The sequence below is a fragment of the Mus caroli genome, unplaced genomic scaffold (genome assembly GCF_978045245.1).
Source record: "Mus caroli unplaced genomic scaffold, Mus_caroli_1 scaffold_13, whole genome shotgun sequence".
In the NCBI taxonomy this organism is placed as follows: domain Eukaryota; kingdom Metazoa; phylum Chordata; class Mammalia; order Rodentia; family Muridae; genus Mus; species Mus caroli.
Genome location: NW_028227268.1, coordinates 28255456 through 28276072, shown reverse-complemented (window position 1 = coordinate 28276072; position 20617 = coordinate 28255456). Strand labels below are relative to the sequence as shown.

Sequence of the window (20617 nt, the reverse complement as noted above, 5' to 3'; positions counted from 1 at the left end):
CTTAAAGATGGAGAAATGGTTCAGTATTTAAGAATATTTGAACATTGGCTGCTCTTGCAGAGGACCTGGGTTTGGTTCCCACACAGCAGTTCAGCATCTTTAACTGCAGTTCTAGGGGATCTGACACCCATCTCTAACTTCAGCAGGCACCAGGCATGTGAGTGATGCACATGCATACATACATATGCAGCAAAACATACATACAATCAATCATTAAAGAGACATTTTTCTTTAAAAATTGCTAGCTTAGGCTGAACGGGAATTAAGATTGCTGCTTATGCCAGGCAGTGGTGGCGCACGCCTTTAGTCCAGTGCTTGGGAGGCAGAGGCAGGCAGATTTCTGAGTTCAAGGCCAATCTGGTCTACAGAGTGAGTTCTAGGACAGCCCCCCCCCAAAAAAAAAAGATTGCTTCTTACATTGCTCGTGTGATCAGGACCGAAATTCTTTGAGTCACTGATGTTTGTCTCAAATGTTTCCTAAAAGTGAGAGAAATTACAAAAATTCTTTTAAAATATAAAAACTTGGGACTGAAGAGATGGCTCAGTGGTTAAGAGCACTGACTGCTCTTCCAGAGGTCCTGAGTTCAATTCCCAGCAACCACACGGTGGCTCGCAACCATCTCTAATGGGATCTGATGCCCTCTTCTTGTGTGTCTGAAGACAGCTACAGTGTATTCATATACATAAAATATTTAAAAGTAAAATATATTTAAAAGTAAATATATTTATATATATGTATACACACAACACACATACTTGTTTGTTCTTCCTAAGTTTTATATGGTATCCTAATACTCCTAAACTGACTTAGAGCCTAAGTCTATAAATAAGAAAAAAGGTATGTTTTGTTAGCAAAGATTGACTTTTATACATGTAAAAAAATTTAAAGCAAATTGAGAACCTTTTCCATTTATAAAATCAAATGACATTTGATTTCCCAATCTAGCAAACTCCAACTTTTGGTTGTTGTTGCTTCCCTGTGTCTGTTTGGGTTTGATTTGGGTTTGTAGATCCCTTAATTGAGGTTTTTTTTTTTTTTTTCCTTTGTACTTTCTTTCTGGTTGATTAAGTAATGCCAGCCATATGTAGAATTTTCTTTTTCTATTAGCCTTGACTTGTCAAGCAATATAACCAATAAGAGTTTGCTTTGAGCTGAACATGGTGGTGCCTACCCACAACCCCACTACTCTATTATAAGTATACCGTCTGTGAGGTAAGGGCAGAAGGATCACGAGTTCAGTGTTATTCTTGGCTATATAGTTAGTTCAGAGCCATTCTAGACATCTCTCTCTCTCTCTCTCTCTCTCTCACACACACACACACACACACACACACACACACCTACCTTTACAGCACACTTTTTTTCTTTGTTCTTTTTAAACCAGAGACTCCTGGGGATTTAGAATCTTGCTTTAGTTTCTCAATAAGCTATCCTTTCTCTTCCTGCCCTACAGGTACTGGAAAACTGGGTTTCTCTTTCGTGAGGATAACAGCCCTTATGGTGTCTTGCAATCGTTTGTGGGTGGGGACTGGAAATGGTGTCATTATCTCCATCCCATTGACAGAAAGTAAGTACATTTTAAAATAACTGTCACAAGTCAAAGAATTGCAGGGGATAATTTATCCAGAATTCAGACCAAAGGAATTGTTTAGATTTGGCAAATCTGTGACAACGCTGAAATCAGTTTACAAACTACAGAATCAGCTTGTAAGTATCCAGACTATTGTCCACATTTCAATGTTTCCATTGTAGGAAGCCCTTTTCTCAATTCAGGAGCCAGAGCCCTATTTTATCTTTGTTATAAAAAGTCCATTTCTCTTGAGCCCTATTATACCAGTATTCAGAAACACTGCATTTCATTCATCATAGTTTTAACTCACTCTGGCTAATAGTTGTGGCTATACTATTTGTTGTATTAGAGGTTTTTTTTTTTTTTAAAAAAAAACTTGTGGGAAAAATCTTAGATCACTGACTCTTTCCTCAGACTGAAGGCAGGCTGTCTGTTTGAAAGGAATTTGGCTTTATTATTTTAGAGAACAAATTGCATCTTGTATGTTCCTCATATGTATCCCATTACATTGATCATTGATCATTCACTAAGTGTTTTTTGTGTACAAAATGCACAGGCAAGAATAGTCTGGGGCAGGAGAGTCCATCAAATAAGTTAGCAAATTCCCTTGTCCAGAGGAAGGGAGGGAAGAACACCAGAAGGTAGATTTGGACCCCTTAAAGGCTCTATGTTCTCAGTCCCTCCTTGGTTTTGGTGCAGTTCCTTACAGGACTGCATGTTCAAAGCACTTCCTAAACTTAAGACAGTCCAAGATGTTTGAATTCTCCTTTCTCCTTAAAAGAGGGTTGCATTTAGCTTAATTATTTAACAGTGGTTTCTTTTGGGTAGACTGAGAAAGAGAATTTTAGAATGTACTCCATATCAGTCTTAGGGTTTTGATTCTGTTTCACTGGAATGGCTTCATAAAGTCATAAGAAATCAAATCATCGTTTTTTGAGCAAAGGTATTTATAGGGGCCTTGGTAGGAACGGTCCATCCTTTGGTGCTCTGCCAGGCCGGCATGATTCAGTAGGGCCGTGTAGAAGAGGCTCAGTGCGCTCGCTCACAGTAATGCTTCTCCTTCTGTCGTGCACCCCCCCATGTCCCCTTTCCTCCTCTCTCACTTTAGCCGTAATCCTCCACCAGGGACGTTTACTGGGGCTAAGGGGTAAGTGCAGATCCAGAACCAAACTTCTGTCTGGCTTCTTGGAGCCACTCTGAGGCTCTCCTCGTCTCTAGAGCACCCTCTCAAATGCTGTTCAGTGTCACCTACTCGCAGTCACTGCATTGCAGCAGAATTTGTTTTTGTTTTTGTTTTTGTTTTACTTTAAATGTTTGTTACATAGCCACCAACTGCTCAGCAGCTTAGTCTACTGATCATCTTTTGTTGCAGCTAAACTTTCTTTCAGACTTGGTTTTCCTTCCAATAAAAACATGAAACATCTCTTAAAGCTGTCATTAATCTACATTATTTACTCTATTATCAATCATATTTTTTTCATTCACTTACCCATGGAATCAGGGGTATTTTGTAAGTCTAGCCATTCTATAGGAATCCAGCAAACTGTCAGGCAGGCATAAATTCAAGCATCTTTGTGAGATTCTTTTAAGCAAAGCTGTCCCGCTCCTTACCATGGGGAAAAAATCAGAAGATGAACTATAAAGATCATATTTAAGAACATACCTTTGTACTATAGTCTATATGATGCCTAGTTTCCTTTTAATAAGGACTAAAAACAAAACTAAGCAGATTTAACTATGACTCAATTTTGCTTTGTTTACTATAATGGTTTCCCTCAACTTAATAGAATCTTAGTCATTGCTAGACTGGCAAAATCCCCTACTCCATTACTGAAGTACTTAAAAATAACTAGCATGCTGTATCTCTCTCCAGCTTTGCCTTGAGCTGGCGTTGCTGCACTTACGTTATCTCAACTGGCTGTAGCTCTTAGATAATATCATAAGGATTAACCAGTAACCTCTTGCATCAGTACTAGTTTCTAGAGGAAAATACTTGGTATTTGGTTTTTTGTTGCAGCAAATAAAACCTCAGGGACTCCAGGTAACCGTCCTGGAAGTGTAATCCGTGTATATGGTGATGAGAACAGTGATAAAGTGACTCCAGGGACATTCATACCCTACTGTTCAATGGCACATGCACAGCTTTGTTTCCATGGGCACCGGGATGCTGTGAAATTCTTTGTGGCAGTCCCAGGTGAGTTAGGTCATTCTGTTGAGATGTCCATGTGATTGTGTCTGTCTTCCTTGTGTATCACTACCCTCCGAACACTAAATTACTAGGATTACCCACAATTTCAATGTAATACCTAAGGAAGCTCTAAAAAGGAGATATGATTAGAGTAAAATAGATTACTTGGATGAAATTATTTTGCATTCCTACTTCCTAAAACATATTTTGGAGGTATTGCTAAGTTTTGAAAATCAATGGTAATATTTTTGTCACGGTATATTATTCAAAGGCATTCTTGGCTACATAGTGCGTTTAAAGCCAGCCTGAAACACCACAGTCTACCTAGATAGCAGAGACTAGTTTGGAGCTCACTCTATAGCCCATGTTGCCTTTGAACTCTTAATACCTCTAATCAGCCTCCTGGGTGCTAGAATTACAGATGTGCTTCACCAAACCCTGTGTGTGTGTGTGTGTGTGTGTGTGTGTGTGTGTGTGTGTGTGTATGGTCTATAATATGCATTTATGCATGCATGTATGAAGGCTGAAGTCAATGTCCAGTGCCTTCCTTAATTGCTTTCCACCATATTTTTTAGAGTCCTATACTGAATCCAGAACTTGCTGATTAGCTAAACTGGCTATTCATGAGTTCCAGGGATCACCTGTTTATACACCTGTACCTGCACCTGCACCTGAACCCTAGCACCAGTATTGCACATGCCCACCTTGCCCATCTTTTTATATATATGCTAGAGATCCAAGCTCATCTTCAATTGTGTATCAAGGCCTGTACCAACTGAGCCACCCCATCCCCCAATGTTGAACCTTCTTATTGTATATATGAACTTTTCTTTTGTAGTATAAATCTAAAAGTGGAACTAGTAATATTGTTATTTGTCATAGGCCAGTTAGCCTGAAGGATGAAGTTGTTGTATTAACTTCATTGTGAATGCTTTGCCTTCTATTGAAGACTCTACTGTAGACATTTTTTCTAGCAGGCTTAATGGATTCCAGAGTAAGCTTGAGTAATGCAGTAATGAAGGCCTATGAGGATCTATCACACCACCCCATCCACTTTCAATTCAAAATGTAAATTCATAGTGCATCACATCATAGGACAGTGTCCTGTTAGTCCCTAGAGGCTTGCAGTCTGTGAGATTTGACCAAAGGACAGCAGGTTCTGAAAAGGGAGAAAGTATCTCCAGTCAAAGCTTTCTTTGTCCCTCTCTCTCACATGCACACCACCCCCGTTCTGGGGATTGGACATTGTTCCTCACACAGGCTAGGCAAATGCTCTGCTTCTAAGCTACATGCCCAGCCCACAGTCAGAGCGCTCTAGAGGAATGGTGGAGACTGTTCAATTGTTCATATTGTGAATAATATGTAAAAATTTCTCTCTTCTATGACATTTCATACTCAAAGATTCTATCTTAGAATTTGAACTTTAGAACAAATGACACATTTAGCAGCAATTTTATTTGCATACTCTTAAGTTAAAAGTAAGACATACTTTTCTTAACTATGAAGAAAAACTCATAAATTTGAAATACATTTAAAATATTATATTATTTACTTTTCTATTATTATAATAAAATTACATGACCAAGGCAACTTATAGACTTATAGAAGAGTTCCAGAGAATTGGAGTCCATAATAATTGGGACAGTGTAACATCAGGAAGCTGAGAAATCCCATATCTCAGTGCTCCCACTGAGCTTTGCAGATTATCTATTCTTGTTTACTTTATAATTGGTTTACTCAAGGTACCAGTGTTCCTAGTACCTTGATGTATACTGTGTGTGTGTGTGTGTCTGTGTGTATGTGGCAAGATTTCATTGTGCATCTTTGGCCAGCCTCAAACTCATTACTTTGAGCAAGCTTCATTACCTTCAACTCACAGAGATCCTCCTGCCTCTGCCTCCTGAGGCCTTAGATTAAAGGCAGTCAGAATGCTGTCTAGTTTAACTTTATTTTTGAATCAAGATTTCTGTAGCCTGCACTGCCTTGAACTCAGGACCATCCTCCTACACCCTTCCTAATACTTCAATTGCATTCAGGAATCAACCATGTGATTTATTTAACTTTGAAAAGGTATTTTAAAAAAATAGCATTCCCTAGCTGCATCTGTGATGAGTGATATTCACTGTTCTGTTTCTGTATAAAACAGGTCAGGTCATTAGCCCACAAAGTAGCAGTAGTGGAGCAGATCTTACAGCTGACAAGGCAGGGTCATCTGCACAGGAGCCCAGTAGCCAGACGCCCTTGAAGTCCATGCTTGTCATCAGTGGAGGAGAGGGCTACATTGACTTCCGGATGGGTAAGTCTTTGGTTCTGGGAGGTCACTCCAGGTGACGGAGACGTCACACTGATAATGACTTACGTGTGCGTTCTCGTGGAATTGTTTATGTGGAGAAGGATTTTGCCTGGTTTTCTGCCTACATGTATCTATGTATATGTTTCTTCCCATACAAAAAAAATAATCATTTGAAAGAGCATCATAAATTGCAAATGGCCCATGTTAAGGTTTGTGTGAAGAACTGAAGAATTGTAGTTATATGGCCCTGAGCAAACCATCCACCTCGCAGAACCTTTTCCTCACCCACAAACTAAAGAAATAAAATTAATTCATAAAACTTGATGTCAAAATTATTTTATCTATTCACTTTCTCACCTTGTGCCATCAGCCTTAAAATTAATATGTGGAAAAAAATCAGTCTCTCATTCCCTTTTAATAGGTTTTTTTTTTTTTTAGATGAGGTCTAACATGCTGTCCTGGAACTGACTGTGTGACCAGGCTGGCCTCAGATTCCCAGAGCTCTGCCTGCCTCTCCCTTCCAAGCACTCGGATTAACCACTTCCTTCCTTCCAGTAGGTTTTATAGAGCAATGCAGAGCTGAGGTTGTTAAAAGTTGCTACACTGCTGTAAATGTCGTGGTGGAGAGTTGATAGCTCTTCCCATGGTAGGAAGATAAGGTAGAGAAGAAACGATGCTGGACAAGAGTCGGCATCAGAGGGCAGTAATCTAAAGTCAGAGGGCGGTAATCTAAAGGCCTCATTAGGGAGCAAGCGGCTTAGTGGAGGGTGAGCACTTCCTGGTTTTTTTGTTTTTTTTTTTTAAAGGCTCATCTGAGGTGATTCTGTCTCTTTTGCTTGTTGTATAGGTTTGTTTGTGTTTCAATGTTGGGTATTGTCATACATGTTAGACAAATATTTTACTACTGAGCATATCATATATCCCCAGTTTGACTAAAGATTTTAAAAGATTAAAGCCATCTTAAAATATTTTAAAAAGATAAAAGCTAAGAGTATATATAAATTTCTTATCTAGAAAGGAACGTGAGATGAGTTATGGGAGACCTTCATATACTGTATATACTTGTGTGTATTTAGACAGAAAGAAGGAAAAAAGAAATAGAAAGCATTTTCCCCAAGTATCTTAGTTAGGGTTTCTATTGCTGTGACAAGACACCATGACCACAGCAACTGTTATAAAAGAAAGCATTTAATTGGGGCTGGTTTACTGTTCAGAGGTTTAGTCCATTATCATCATGGTGGGAGCATGATGATGCACACACAGACTTCTGCTGCTGGAGAAGGAGCCAAGAGTTCTGATCAGTAGACAGCGGTTGATGGAGCTGGCTTAAGCATCTAACACCTTAAACAAGACCACACTTCCAATAATGCCACTCCCTGTGAATCTATGGGGGGCATTTTCATTCAGAATACCACAAGTAAAATTTGTGTTTATCTTTTAAGCAAAGGAGAATTGCAGAACTTGAAATGGAGGAGCAATGTGGTTAGGTTTGGGCAAGAGATGTGGAAATGAGTGAGGAAAATGGATGTCTGAGTCAGCTGGTAATGGTGGAGACAGAGTAGTACAATGGGGAGTCCTTAGCTAGTAGAGAGTCATGTGTTCACTCAGAACACTGTCTAAATGGAAGCAGCCAGAAAACGGGGAAGGGAAAAGAAGTACAAGTGTTTGCTTGCTAAAAAGAAACACACTAGTCTAAACACAGAAGTCTTAGTATATTAATGGCTTATCAAACAGAAGCTATTAAATGCTTGTAGAGAGTACACTTAGGAAGTCTGTCACAGTAGAAAATGCAGGGTCCTATTGGTGGCAGTTCACCACATGTGGTCAGAAGAGACCAGAGCATGATGGTTGAAGGCTTCTGGCTTAGTTCTGGGAGACAGAAATATATTAATGTAAAGTTTAGAGATGGATGCCAGCAAGAACAGAAGAGTTTTAAAGCATTTTAAGTAATTAAAAACTGGCACAGGAATGTTTTATGGAAAGGAATTGTAGGGACTCTACTTAGCTAGGGTGATGGTGGCTTTTTCTTGGAGTGCAGTGTGGCAGTTGGAATCATACTAAAGAATATGCTAGTCGGCATCTCTGCAGTTTCCCACCTCCACCAAATATTTTCCATTGCAGAGTCTGCAAATAGCATAAAAATTGCTTAACCAGGTTTAACAGTATCTCTAGGAATTCAGCCTGGAAAATAGACTTGGTTTTTAAGCAGACGCTAATTTTAATAGTGAATATGTTGTTTTAAAAAAGAAAGCATGGTAGTAAATGCTTTTAAATCTCACCACCCTGGGAGGCAGAGACAGATGGAGCCTGGTCTGAGTAGTGAGTTCCAGGACACCAGAGGTACAAAGTGAAACGCTCTCTCAAAAAACCAAAAACAACAAAAACACCTTGAATTTCATCTTGTTCGTGTTCTTATTCACTTTCTGGAATGTTTTAGCAATAATTTATCTCAGAAGTCCCATATTTGTAAGGGTGTGGCTTGAATTACAGGATATAGAGATCCTGGGAAACAAGATAGTAACAGTCTTCAAAATAGCTTAAAAGGCAAGTAACCAGCAACCTTTGTCTCTGCCACTTAGTCTTCACCATTGTAGCTTGCTGTTGCTGTTTTTTGAAATAAGGTCTCGGGTTGTGTGGCCCTGCTGGCTTGCAATTGACTCTCTAGACCAGGCTGGCCTAGAACCCACCGAAGTTTGTCCACCTTTGCCTGAGTGCCATGATTAAGGGTGTACTCTACAACATCATTGTTTTTCTAAAATGTAAGAGCTAAACTTGGAGCTGGAACTATGGCTTAGTGGTTAAGAGCCCTAGATGTTCTTCCAGAGGACCCCGTTCTATCCCCAGTACACACTTAGAGGTTTATTCCAATTGTATGGGATGTTGATACCTTCTTCTGGCTTTCTTGGGCACTGCATATACGTGGTTCATAGATATTCAGGCAAAAATACTCATATACATAAAATAAAAATAAACCTTAAAAAACAAAAACAGCTGGGGGCTGGAGAGAAAACTCAGTGGTTAAGAGCACTGTCTGCTTTTGCAGGGGTCCTGAGTTCAATTCCCAGCAACCACATGGTGACTCAAAACTATCTGTAATGGAATTTGATGTCCTTTTCTGTCTGATGCAGGCATAGATGCAAATAGAGTGCTCATATATATAAATAAATCATTTTTTTTAATGCAGCTATGCGATGGTGGTATATACCTTTGATCCTAAGGCAGAGGCAAGCAGATCTGTATGAGTTCTAGGTTAGCCTGGTCTACAAAGTGAGTTATAGAACAGGCTGTTAAACAGAGAAACCCTGTCTTGAAAAACCAAAAACAAACAAACAAACAAAAAAAGAGCCAAACTTATTTTTTTCTTAAAGGTTTGGTTATATTTTAGTTGGAGGAACTTGGCTTTTGACCCGAGCATGCTTACTCTGTATTTTGACATTAACATGAAAAAGCTTTGCATATGGGGGTGGGAGAGGGAGATACAGGTTTGCAGAGAAGAGTGCATACACTCTATTGCTTCTGCTCCTCTATTTTTAGTCAATGGTGTCATTTTCTTGTGCTAAACTCGAAATTCCAGTGCATCAGTAGAATATCTTTGTTTCTTAGTGTGCACATTTTTAGGATTCTGCTGAAGAATTCATCCCACTAAACAAGTTGTCAGCTAGATTGTACCAGAATAACCTTGCTCTGCCCAGCAGAGCTGACTGCTGCGAGCTTGTGGAGAGGAGCGGCAGCACCTGTCCAGTACTCATTGTCTCAGCTGGAGAATTTACCCCAGGTCACCGAGAATCAGCAGGATTTCTTGGGCTGGAGAGAAATTTTAATCCAGCAATGTGGCTGCTCTGACAAGGGATCACATCCAAAGATATCCAGCTGGAATATACACATTCAATCCATCTGGCTGGCTTACAGACAAGCACTAATACACACCTTTAATCCTAAACAATGATGTCAAATTGCTGGGCAGGCAGTGATGAATCAGAGAAAGGTCTGATAGAATGATCAGAGATAGGCTATGCCCAATTCCCAAAACAGTCAGGAAAGAGAGGCTACTTAAAGACCAGAAAGAGAGAGAGAGAGAAAGAGAGAGAGAGAGAAAAGAGAGAGAGAGAGAGAGAGAGAGAGAGAGAGAGAGAGAGAAGAGAGAGAGAGAGAGAGAGAGAGAGAGAGAGAGAGTGTCAATTGAATTCAGTTTAGTTTGGAACAGTTCAGATGGTAGAGTTCAGGGGCAGTCTTTCCAAGCAGAATGACTCAGTCAGAAGCTGAGAGAAGCTAATTTGAGACAGTCAGCTTGGAGAGGAGTTTGACCCAGAACAGCAGAATTGAATCAGTCAGCCAGAGTTCAGAAAGAACTAGAAAGAATGAGTTTATTTCATAGTAAGTTTCAGAGGCTGAACCGTTCTAGGAGGCCTATGTTAGCAGGTGGAGGCTGGAAGCTGAAGCCTTCAAGGTTCAGGCTTGGAGAAGATTAGATTGTATAGAGGCTAGAAGCTTTCAGGCCTGGGGTAGTTAGAACAGAGAAGGAAATTCTCTGGGCTCCACTCAAGCCATATAGTTGCACAGCTTGAGTACGCTCCTACTTATCACTTCATCTGAAGAAACAGAAGTGACGTCTACAGTGGGCCTTATTTAATATGCTCCATATTTGTGTTTTCTTAAATTGAAATAAACGAGTAGAATGTTTGTTTTGGCCAAACACATAACTGAGTATATTTGCTCTTTTCATCTCCCATTCATGTTACCAGTGAACATTGTGGTCCCCACAGACTCCTTTGCTTGACTGCTTGGCCATAGGGAGTGGCACTATTAAGAGGTGTGGCATTGGAGTAGGTGTGGCCTTGTTAGAGGAAGTGTGTTACTGTGGAGGTGGGACTTTGAGGTCTCATATGCTCAGACCCTGCCCAGTGTAGAATCCGGTCTCCTCCTGGTTGCTTTCGTATCAAGATGTAGGACTCTCAGCTCCTCTAGCGTTATGTCTGCTTGTATGCACCGCGCTTCCTGTCATCATGATAATGGACTGAACCTCTGAACTGTAAGCTAATCCCAACTAAATGTTTGCCTTTATAAGAATTTCCATGGTCATGATGTCTCTTCACAGCAATAAAATAAAACCCTAAGACAGACATGTTGTAATGACTGTCCAGCATACTATTGTGAACTAGCTTTCATTTGTGTGTGTGTGTGTGTGTGTGTGTCTGTATGGCTACCCTTGGAGGCCAAAAGAGGGAGTCAGATCACCTGGAACTGTAGTTACAGATGGTTGTGAGCTACCTAACAGGGGTGCTGAGAATCAAACTCAGGTCCTCTGGAAGACTATCAACTGCTCTTAATCGCTGAGCCATCTCTCATCTCCCCAGCCCCCTGGTATTCTTTTCTGTGTTCTCTGCAGTAGAAATCAAACATGCTTTGTGCCATCCTAGGCATCACATGCATTGTGTTCCTAGGCCAACTATGAGTCCAATACACATCATCTGTATTCCACCTAACCTCAGTTTCCTTATGATCCTTTAGGTGATGAAGGTGGAGAATCTGAACTTCTGGGAGAGGATCTTCCACTGGAACCTTCAGTCACCAAAGCCGAGAGGAGTCACCTGATAGTGTGGCAAGTGATGTGTGGCAATGAATGAGTCTGTAAGAGACAGGTGGAGATGAGGAAGTTGCCTCTTCTGCATGGTTTATTTTCCCTTTTTCCTTTATTTAATGCTCTTTTTGTGAAAGACATTTCACCACATAATAATGTGAGCATTTTCCCCTGTTACCTTTATATTACACAATCTGTTCTATGGTAACAATACAGAGGAGCGAGCTAGTTTACTGCACCAGTGTTAATAGGAAATTTCAGTATATCATGAACAAATCAAAGAAGGTTTACTTTCTGTAAACTGATAAATTACAGAAAGCAATCCAGATGTGGTTTGCTCTGCCACAGTCTAATGTCACTCACTTAATTGATGAGGCCATGTTTTACCTGTCACTAATAATGGAACTAATGGAAAAGACTTAATAAATGAAATTGTACCATGAAGTACAATAGAGTTTTCCCCAGTGTATTATAGAATTGACGCACTAATAACAGACGGATTATCACGATTTGTCTGAATGTCCCAAGAGTGCTAAGAGCTAACTGTAAAGTACTTTAACTTTCACTTTCAATTCTGACAAATCTTGTTTATATGGTATATAAAACTTTGTTTTCATCAGACTTGGGGGGTTTTATATTAAAGAAATTAAGGCTACACTATTTAAATACAATTTCTTGTTCCTGTCTCATTAGAACTCTAAAGTTTACAAAGCCTGCTTCTCTGAATATTCTCATATTTTAGATTAATTTCACCCATTTTCATACTGACATTTAAGAAGTGTATTATCTGAAGGTTAGGAAATAATTTGGGAAGTGTTGAGGACACTTCAATACTGGAAGGATGTTCTAAAAGGAAATTGTGTTTTGAATTCCTTGTCCTAGAGGATGGTGGTAGTGGATTCAGTTTTTTCCATGGAAAAAAATGTACCTGTTAGCCACATGTCCCTAGGCTGCTCTTAACCTATCACGGAGGGGACACTGTGGTGGCCGTGGATTCTGCCTCATTTGCTGAGTGCTGAGTGAGTAGGAAAGGTGATTGTTTTCTTCTGTATAAAACTACCGAACGCCTCGTGCTTGCGTGGTATAACCACTCCTCAGCATTCGCTCCCTGCTAAAATGCCATCTGCAAGGCCGTGCGGTGGGAAAGCAGGCGGGGTCTGCGCCTTTCTCCATTCGCGGCATCCATCTGAGAAAGTGGGGTCACATCTAGCTTTAACTGGTAACCTTAGGAGGTTCAAAACCCATGAGCTATACAGGCTCGCTTTCCTCTCTCAGGCTTCCTGAAAGTAAAGGAGTTACCATTTCTTACCCACTGCTGCAAGCAAAGTTGAACTTAATTTTATGCGATCTCTTAAAAACATACAGGAAACAGGTCTTCGGGTTATTGGAAGGACCACCTCATAGAAAAGAAATCAAATACAGGTCTCTAATTGTCCAAGTACGGGGGATTTCCCCCGGACTGTGATACAAAAATATCTGTAAAAAGTATACCAGGGATTTTTTTCACATGTATATGATTAGGCTAGATCCTAAAATACATAGGACCTAGTGAGCATGGGAGGCTTTTGTATCATTAAGCACACTGGGCACACTCTAAAATTGTGGCCCTGTATGTTTTAAAAGAAAAACACCTGTTTTGATAAAGCTGTATAAAGGATAATTAATATTTTGTTTGATCTACTTATTCATTTTTCTTTGGTGCAGACCACTTTTCTTTAGCTTGTCTGCTATGTCTTTATTTTAAATCTGAATCATTTGTGGCAAATACTTTTAAAAAGCATTGTTAACATTTATTGGAAATGTTGTATAAATTCATAAGGAAACACAAAAGTTTTGGAGAGTTTTAATCCCAAGAAGTGTCCCCGTCATTGTTCAGAAGTACTTTTCATGTTTGTGTGGTCCAGAGTAACTCAGGGAATCAGATGCTAAAGAAGAAACATTCAAATGTGTTACCCTGGTTATAATTGTTTCTTTGGAATGTAACCATGTTGACTTCACTTGCAGACTGTAGGTGCATGGTGATTTTAGCTAAAGATCTCACATTATTGTGGCCCTGTGAACTAGCTCAAGGACGAGAGAACGCAGAGGCACCCGTGCGGCTTGTTTTAAGGGCTGTGCTTATATTTGTAATTCTGCTTCTCTTCCTCTTCCCCCATAACACAAATATTCTTGTGATGTTTATTTTGGTCAAGGGGGTGATCTTTGGAAGAAATACCAGGATAAGCTGATTGCAGATAGTGACAGGGTCTAAAATGCCATTGTCACCACAGGGCCGAGAAGGCTTACGTGCCTCTAGGCAGCCTCCCATGCAAAAACTGACTTTTCAAGGAAGAAGGCAGGGCACTGAGAGTTCTCGTTTTGTTACATCCAGGTTATATGGGTCATATATGAGGCTAAACCATATGAATTGCCAGTAGACAGCCACTGCTGGTCTATAGAAATAGCAGCGTTGTATGTCTCAATCTAACACGCGACAGGAAGTGCAGGTTAAATCTCAGTGAGGCAAAAGGAAGGAGACTGCTTTCTACATCTCAGGTTTGAGAATAACTTCTCTAACTCATGTAGATCCAAATTTGTCTTTCTTACAAGTTGCAGCTTGCAGGGAGTTTAAAACATTTCAACATAGAGCAATGCGGCACATCACTCCTCAGGTGGAATGTGGTTACTGTGGAGGTAAAATCCACGCTCAGCTGGAGCATCGCTCACTGCCTGTGGAGTTGAGAAGAGACCACTAAACATGCAGCCTTTGGAACAAAACAAAATGCCTCATGTTAACCTAAAAAGAATGTGTGTCTTGCAGATGCCATGAAAATGGCTATTTATTTCCTAGGAAGTATTATGACTATTACCAAAGGACTCGACCAAGTTAGGGTTCTTAATTGATCATGTTGGCAAAGAGACTGATTGCATCCCACTTTATAAGATGGGAAGAGAAGGAAATAAATGTTGAAATCATAAATGCTTTTCTAACAGGGTTATGCTATTCTGTAACACTAATTGTCTTTCTCTTTAAAATGAAGTTCTATTAATAATTTTATCATATATTTCTCAATATTTGAATATGTTTTAACTGTTTGTGTCCTAAATTTATTTTCATTCTAGAAATCCAGAACTTTACTTGCCTCATAAATTGGGTTCTAGAATTGTCCCATTTGCTGTCTTTAGAGGCCATGGCTTCATTTCTATGCGTAAAAAGCTCATTTAGCAATGTAGTTATTTCAGTATTTATTTCTATTATGGAATCCCTGGGGTTCGGAATGTAACTTTGTACATGAAATATATATAAATATGTATATGAAACATGTGTGAAGTCTAATGTGGTTTGTTTTTATCTTTCTTGGGGCTCTAGACTTGGTTTTCATCAGAAAGTTCAATAATATGTTCCATAAAGCATGTCATTTCGGGGGCTGGTGAGATGGCTCAGTAGGTAAGAGCACCCGACTGCTCTTCCGAAGGTCCAAAGTTCAAATCCCAGCAACCACATGGTGGCTCATAACCACCCGTAATGAGATATGATGCCGTCTTCTGGTGTGTCTGAAGACAGCTACAGTGTACTTACATATAATAAAAAATAAATAAACCTTTAAAAAAAAAAACACATCATTTCTGAGAACCAAGATTATGGTTGTTTGGCACTGGTAAAAGGTGAGCAGGTAGCCAGGCGTGGTAGCGCATGCCTTTTAATCCTAGCTCTCGGGAGGCAGAGGCAGGCAGATTTCTGAGTTCAGGTCCAGCCTGGTCTACAAAGTGAGCTCCAGGGCTATACAGAGAAATCCTGTCTCGGGGGGGGGGGGGGGGGGAAATGAGTGAGCAGAGGGAAGCTGGGCGTGGTGACGTATGCCTTTAATCCCAGCACTTGGGAGGCGGAGGCAGAGGCAGGCAGATTTCTGAGTTCCAGGACAGCCTGGTCTATAGAATGAGTTCCAGGACAGCCAGGTCTACACAGAGAAACCCTGTCTCAAACAAACAAAAGTGGGGCTGACTGGAGAGATAGCTCAGCGGTTAAGAGCACTAACTGCTCTTCCAAAGGTTCTGAGTTCAAATCTCAGCAACCACATGGTGGCTTACAACCATCTATAACAAGATCTGACTCCCTCTTCTGGAGTGGCTGAAGACAGCTACAGTGTACTTAGAATAAATAAATAATTTCTTTTAAAAGTGAGCAGAGGGGACATTCAGATCTGTCTGTGGCTCCTGAGTACACACTTGGCACTGGTCAGGAGGGCATTTAGTTGACAGGTAGGAGTGCTGGGTAAGACCTGCCCTCAGCCTCCTGCAGTTGATCACTCAGTGATAAGAGACTTTCTGACACGGGTGATGTGAGAGCATGAGTGACCACAGGGGGGCCATGGCAGCCCAGTGTAAGTACACGGCTTAGTGCAGTGGCTTTCACTGTTGTACCAACATGATTTGATGATGCTGAGATTTGGTACCCATGAGTTGGCACAGTAGATGAAGGTGCTTAAGGTCAGTCCCTAGCATCTGTATGATAGAAGGAGAAAAGTGACCCCTATAAGCCATCTTCTGACCTTGGCATGTATGCATACAGATACACACACACACTCGAGGGGATAATTTTAACAATCAAAATGTAAGAGCAGCGGGGTTCTTCCTTTTTTCTTTTCCCTCCTCCTCCTCCTCTCCTCCTCTTCTTCCTTGCCTCAAACCCTAGAGATCCATTTTCTTCTCCCTCCTGAGTGCTAGGATTTAAAGTATGCACTATCATGCCAGGCAGAGGCTGCTACTACCACTTCTAAATAATAATCTTTGCCTGTACTTTTTGTTTTATTCTTTTAAAACAGGCTCTCACTTTATTGGCCTGGGCTTGCCTGGAGCTTGCAGTACAGACTAGGTTGGCCTTGATCTCATAGGGTGAAAAACACTCCTGTAGGCAGGTTCCTGGCCATCCAGTGGGGTTGGGTAAGGGAGGTTTGGAATACTTAAAAGAATTTCCAGTTTATCTAAGGAGACATGAGGCCAGATAGTTTAGCTCTTTGATTTTTTTTTTTTTTTTTTTTTTTTTTTTTTGGCCACCCGAAAGCAGCATGATAGCTTCTGCCCACAGAGATGAAGACTTGTGATTTGAGTTTAGGCCTTAAGGGGGACAAAATATGCCCAGACTCTGGGTACTGTCTCACCCATAAGATGCAGTTCTCAGTCAGGCCAGAAGAGGGAGGTGTGGCCATGATCTGCCCTGGGAGCTACTGCACAACAGGGTTGTCACTGCTTTCATCTTAGAGTTCCCCGGTTCTTATCCTCAAGTTGGTACATTTGCTTTTGAGAATGAGAGCAGCCTAGTTGGAGTCCCAAACATCTTGTTTCCTAGGAGACAAAGCTTTCTTCATTCTCGGCCAGTTATCCCCTACCACCACCTCAACTTCACAGTCCTTATTTTCTGATTCAAGGGCAATTGAAGATTAGGATGCCATAAACGTGGTGCTACCTTAAAGGGGTAAGCAATATTTCCCCTCATGAAGCCTGTATTGTTTGGTGAGACAACTTCTTATAGTTTTTATAGGAAGAGGTCATTAGCTTTGTGCCTAGTGTCATTTTCATGGCATGTAGTTTTTCTAAGTATGTGCCCATAAATTCATAGGAGACCTGCAGAGAACCCCTGTGGAGAGCACTGCTGAGCTTATGTTACCCCAAGGCCTGGCCTTAGACACACAGGCCTGAGAGAACAGAAGGCAGCTCAGTGCTTGGTGAAATCAGATTAACTGGGCATGGAGCCGCTGCCTGTGGGGGCAGATCTGCAATTGGGCCCCGGTCAAGTGTTCATCCTGAAAATTAAACGCAGGAAGATTACATTTTACATCTAAGAGCGACTTTGATTCCTCTGCAGCCAGAGAGAAGCCTGGGAACAGTGGTGACAGTGACAGTTGTAGAAACCATTCACGCATACCTGACACCTGTTGTTCATGACGCTTTATAACAAGAACCAACCTCAGCACACGCGTGGCGAACAGACACAGAACTAAGGAAAATTAACATATGCACAACAGGGAATTCGGGGAATGGGGTCCAGAAGGTTTCGATGCTCTTGGTAGGATTTTCAGGCATAGCATCACTCTTCCCAAGCAAGAAGGCAAAATTGTATCTTTGGAGAGATCAGCAGTGCATCTCTACCCCAAAGTAGAGTAACTGTTCCGAAACCAGGTTTTCCTCCTTGTCACCACAGTGATGGCCTCGAGAGCCTGTGTTGCAAAAGCCCATGAGATCATTTATCACTCAACAATTAACAAGACGCCCGCATCCTTCTATGCAGATGCCTCAGTTTCTTTTTCCTATTGCCATTTGCCAACAAGCCTACCTTCTTATACCATTGACTCATTCCAGACAAAGATCTGTGGTTTGAGTTCCAAATTCGGAAGTGGATTTTCAGCTACTGGCTTTTCATGCTCTGGTTTGGTCTGCATCTGTGGGAGCAGGTGTGCATGCCTGCATCCGTGCGAGCACACATGCCATCCATGCTGCTTCTTTGGAGAAGCTGCCCAGAGGTCTTCACAAAGAATTAGGAGCAGCAACATAAGGCATTCTTCACAAAGAGGTGGCTTTACTGCCTGGGAACATCTCAGGCACTTGTGTTTTCCTGGGGGACCTTGGAGACAGGCAGAAACTGGGCAAGCATCAACACCTTTAGACGCCTTCTTCCTAGGTCCCTTTAACTGAGATGGTGGGATGAGAAGTGAAATTTAAGGAGGGAGAATCCTTGGATTACAAGACCCCACCTCTTCCAGAGCAGGAAAGGAATGGGTGATAAAAGAAGACCCACTGTGCTATGAAGAACTGGGGCTGTTCTCCCTTTTCAGCACAAGGTGGCGCCGTTCTGATATTAACCTTCCAAGTGCTAGTGAGCCAGAAGCCAAGAGCAGCAACAGCAGAGATGAGCCTGTTCAGGGCCTCCCTTGCCCCAGCAGTGCTTGGCTTTCTCACTGCCCTGGTTCTCTTCCTCACCCCTTCTGTAGGGGAAGGAAAAACCAGGCAAAGCCTAGGCATCCAAGCATGGGGCTGCTACGGAGGTGAGCGGGTTTAGAGATGGGTACAAAAAACATTGGCTTAAAGGATTTTTGGAAGTGTCCACATCACGATTTCTGGTCTTTGAAGTTGCGGACGAATTTCTGCTGCCGCCTGCCTCTAAGCACACTCAAGGAGATGCCATGGAATCAGCTTAGTGAGTTGCTTCAATGGAGACTTTGTCCAAGCCGATAGCAACTAGGAGTTACATAACTCAGCAGGTCACAGCGCTAACTAAGCCCATTACAGGCCATCAATCCACAGCTATTTCCTGGCTTTTATAGCTGCTGCTGGAAAGAAAGGAGGGGGTAAAGATTAGAGGGAGAGCATGTGTCTGTGTGCCTGGAATAACCCTTCAAGGCCACACTCCCCTCGCCTCTCTGCACTTATCACAGGAACCTGCTAGGCCACTGTCCTTGCCACTAAGAGGCTCACAACAACCCTCCAACAACCCTGGTGCTCTGTGTGGCCAGAGCTAAAGCCAGCTTGGTCTCTTTTTTCTCTCTGAGCCTTGGTTTTCAGTTCTAAAACACAACAGTGCTGGACCAGATGGTTTGTAGGATAGCTTTCTGCCTTGAAAAAGATTCTCAACAGCCAGGGATGGAATGGGGTGGGGGAGTCCTCCATCTGTAATGGGTATTATGTGTTAGTGGATCTTCCTGAGGGTAAAGAAGATGAGGTAGACATCACCAGAAGGTTGGGGTAGGTGAGGTTTTGACTGTTGGCCCTATGGAGGGAGACAAGCTTCACCAACATTCCCTCTCCAGGATGCTAACAGAGAGAGATGTGTCACACAGCTGGCTAAAGCAAGCATAGGCTGAAGGACAGGGCATCTCAACAGCAGGGATTGGCAGCCCCAAGCTTAGGGAGTTTAAGGTTCAGAGGACTCACAGTTATTCCAGACGGATGGAAATGGGTGCCCCAAATAACATTGGTAGTACCCCTAGGGAGGTAACTCCCTCCTACCATCAGGTGCTGAAAGCTCCACCCTGGACTGACCCTGTGCAGCACTGCAGTCCAGCTCCCCCCAGCTGGCATGACCTGACAACACGGGCAGAGAAAGGGCAGAGCAGGGTAAGTTGCTTGGGACAGAGAGTTTTGTGTCAGGAAATGACAGAGAAACTGGGGAGGGAGTAGATTAGCTGGAGAGTTGGGGGTTCATGCAAAGACCCCTTTCAGGCAGAAGTCGAATTCCCAGACCTTCTTTGGAAGTTCTGACCCAGTACAGAATGACAGGAACATCCCTTGGGCAGGAAGGCCAGTCCTTCACTGTCCCTCCCCAGCTCCGGGCCGCTACAGATAGAAGACTAGAAGATGAGGGTGGCCTGCTGGCTGCAACACTGAGGCAAACTGGTAGCCACGCCCCCGTACCTCCCTCGCACATCACTCACACACACACACACACACACTCTCTCTCTCTCTCTCTCTCTCTCTCTCTCTCTCTCTCTCTCTCTTACACACACACACACACACACACACACACACACACAGTGACAACATAATGGAAAGAAAGGTAAAGATTAAGCGTCATGGAGCAGAGATTTCCATGAAATGGCTGTGACCCCAAACAGAGGTGACCCCTGAGGCTAGTGGCTTTTCTAGAACTTCAGACCCCTCAGATCTTCACCTGCACTCAGGCACTCAGGGCTTCTCCTTCCTCCAGGGGTCCATCACCATGGTGAGGAATGTGATGTCCTCAAGACGAGACAGAGGATAAGCCTGTGTGACTCCCCAGCCCCACAAGGTAAACAGTCCAGAATGGGATCTCAGGGTCACTGTCAGTTACCTCAGGGCAGACAGCTGGGCTATCTGAGAGGCTCTGATTATAACCAAGGCTGTATAAGGCACCCTTGCAGAGCTCCAGGGGTCAGGCGGAGACCCTAGAGACCATTTGGGGACACCAGGGAGTCTCAGGGCACTGGTTTATATAGGAGTGGTGTTTGTAGAGGCCAAAGGAGAACATGTGACCACTA

General features: G+C 42.2%; 1 protein-coding gene across 7 annotated transcripts in view; it reads left to right on the top strand.

Annotated features, from left to right (window-relative positions):
• The window catches only part of Spag9 (sperm associated antigen 9), a 132511-nt gene extending 117577 nt beyond the window's left edge, over positions 1–14934 (top strand). For 4 of the 7 annotated variants that reach the window (XM_021175541.3, XM_029483615.2, XM_085829665.1 and 1 more), the window contains 5 exons: positions 1455–1568; positions 2680–2718; positions 3589–3765; positions 5906–6055; positions 11561–14934. In XM_021175541.3, coding sequence (XP_021031200.1) covers positions 1455–1568; positions 2680–2718; positions 3589–3765; positions 5906–6055; positions 11561–11676 — 596 coding nt within the window. In that variant the 3' untranslated portion in view covers positions 11677–14934. The remainder of the gene's footprint in view (positions 1–1454; positions 1569–2679; positions 2719–3588; positions 3766–5905; positions 6056–11560) is intronic. The other 3 variants (XM_021175540.3, XM_021175542.3, XM_029483621.2) reach the window with 1 other exon arrangement.
• Positions 14935–20617: the final 5683 nt, after the last annotated feature.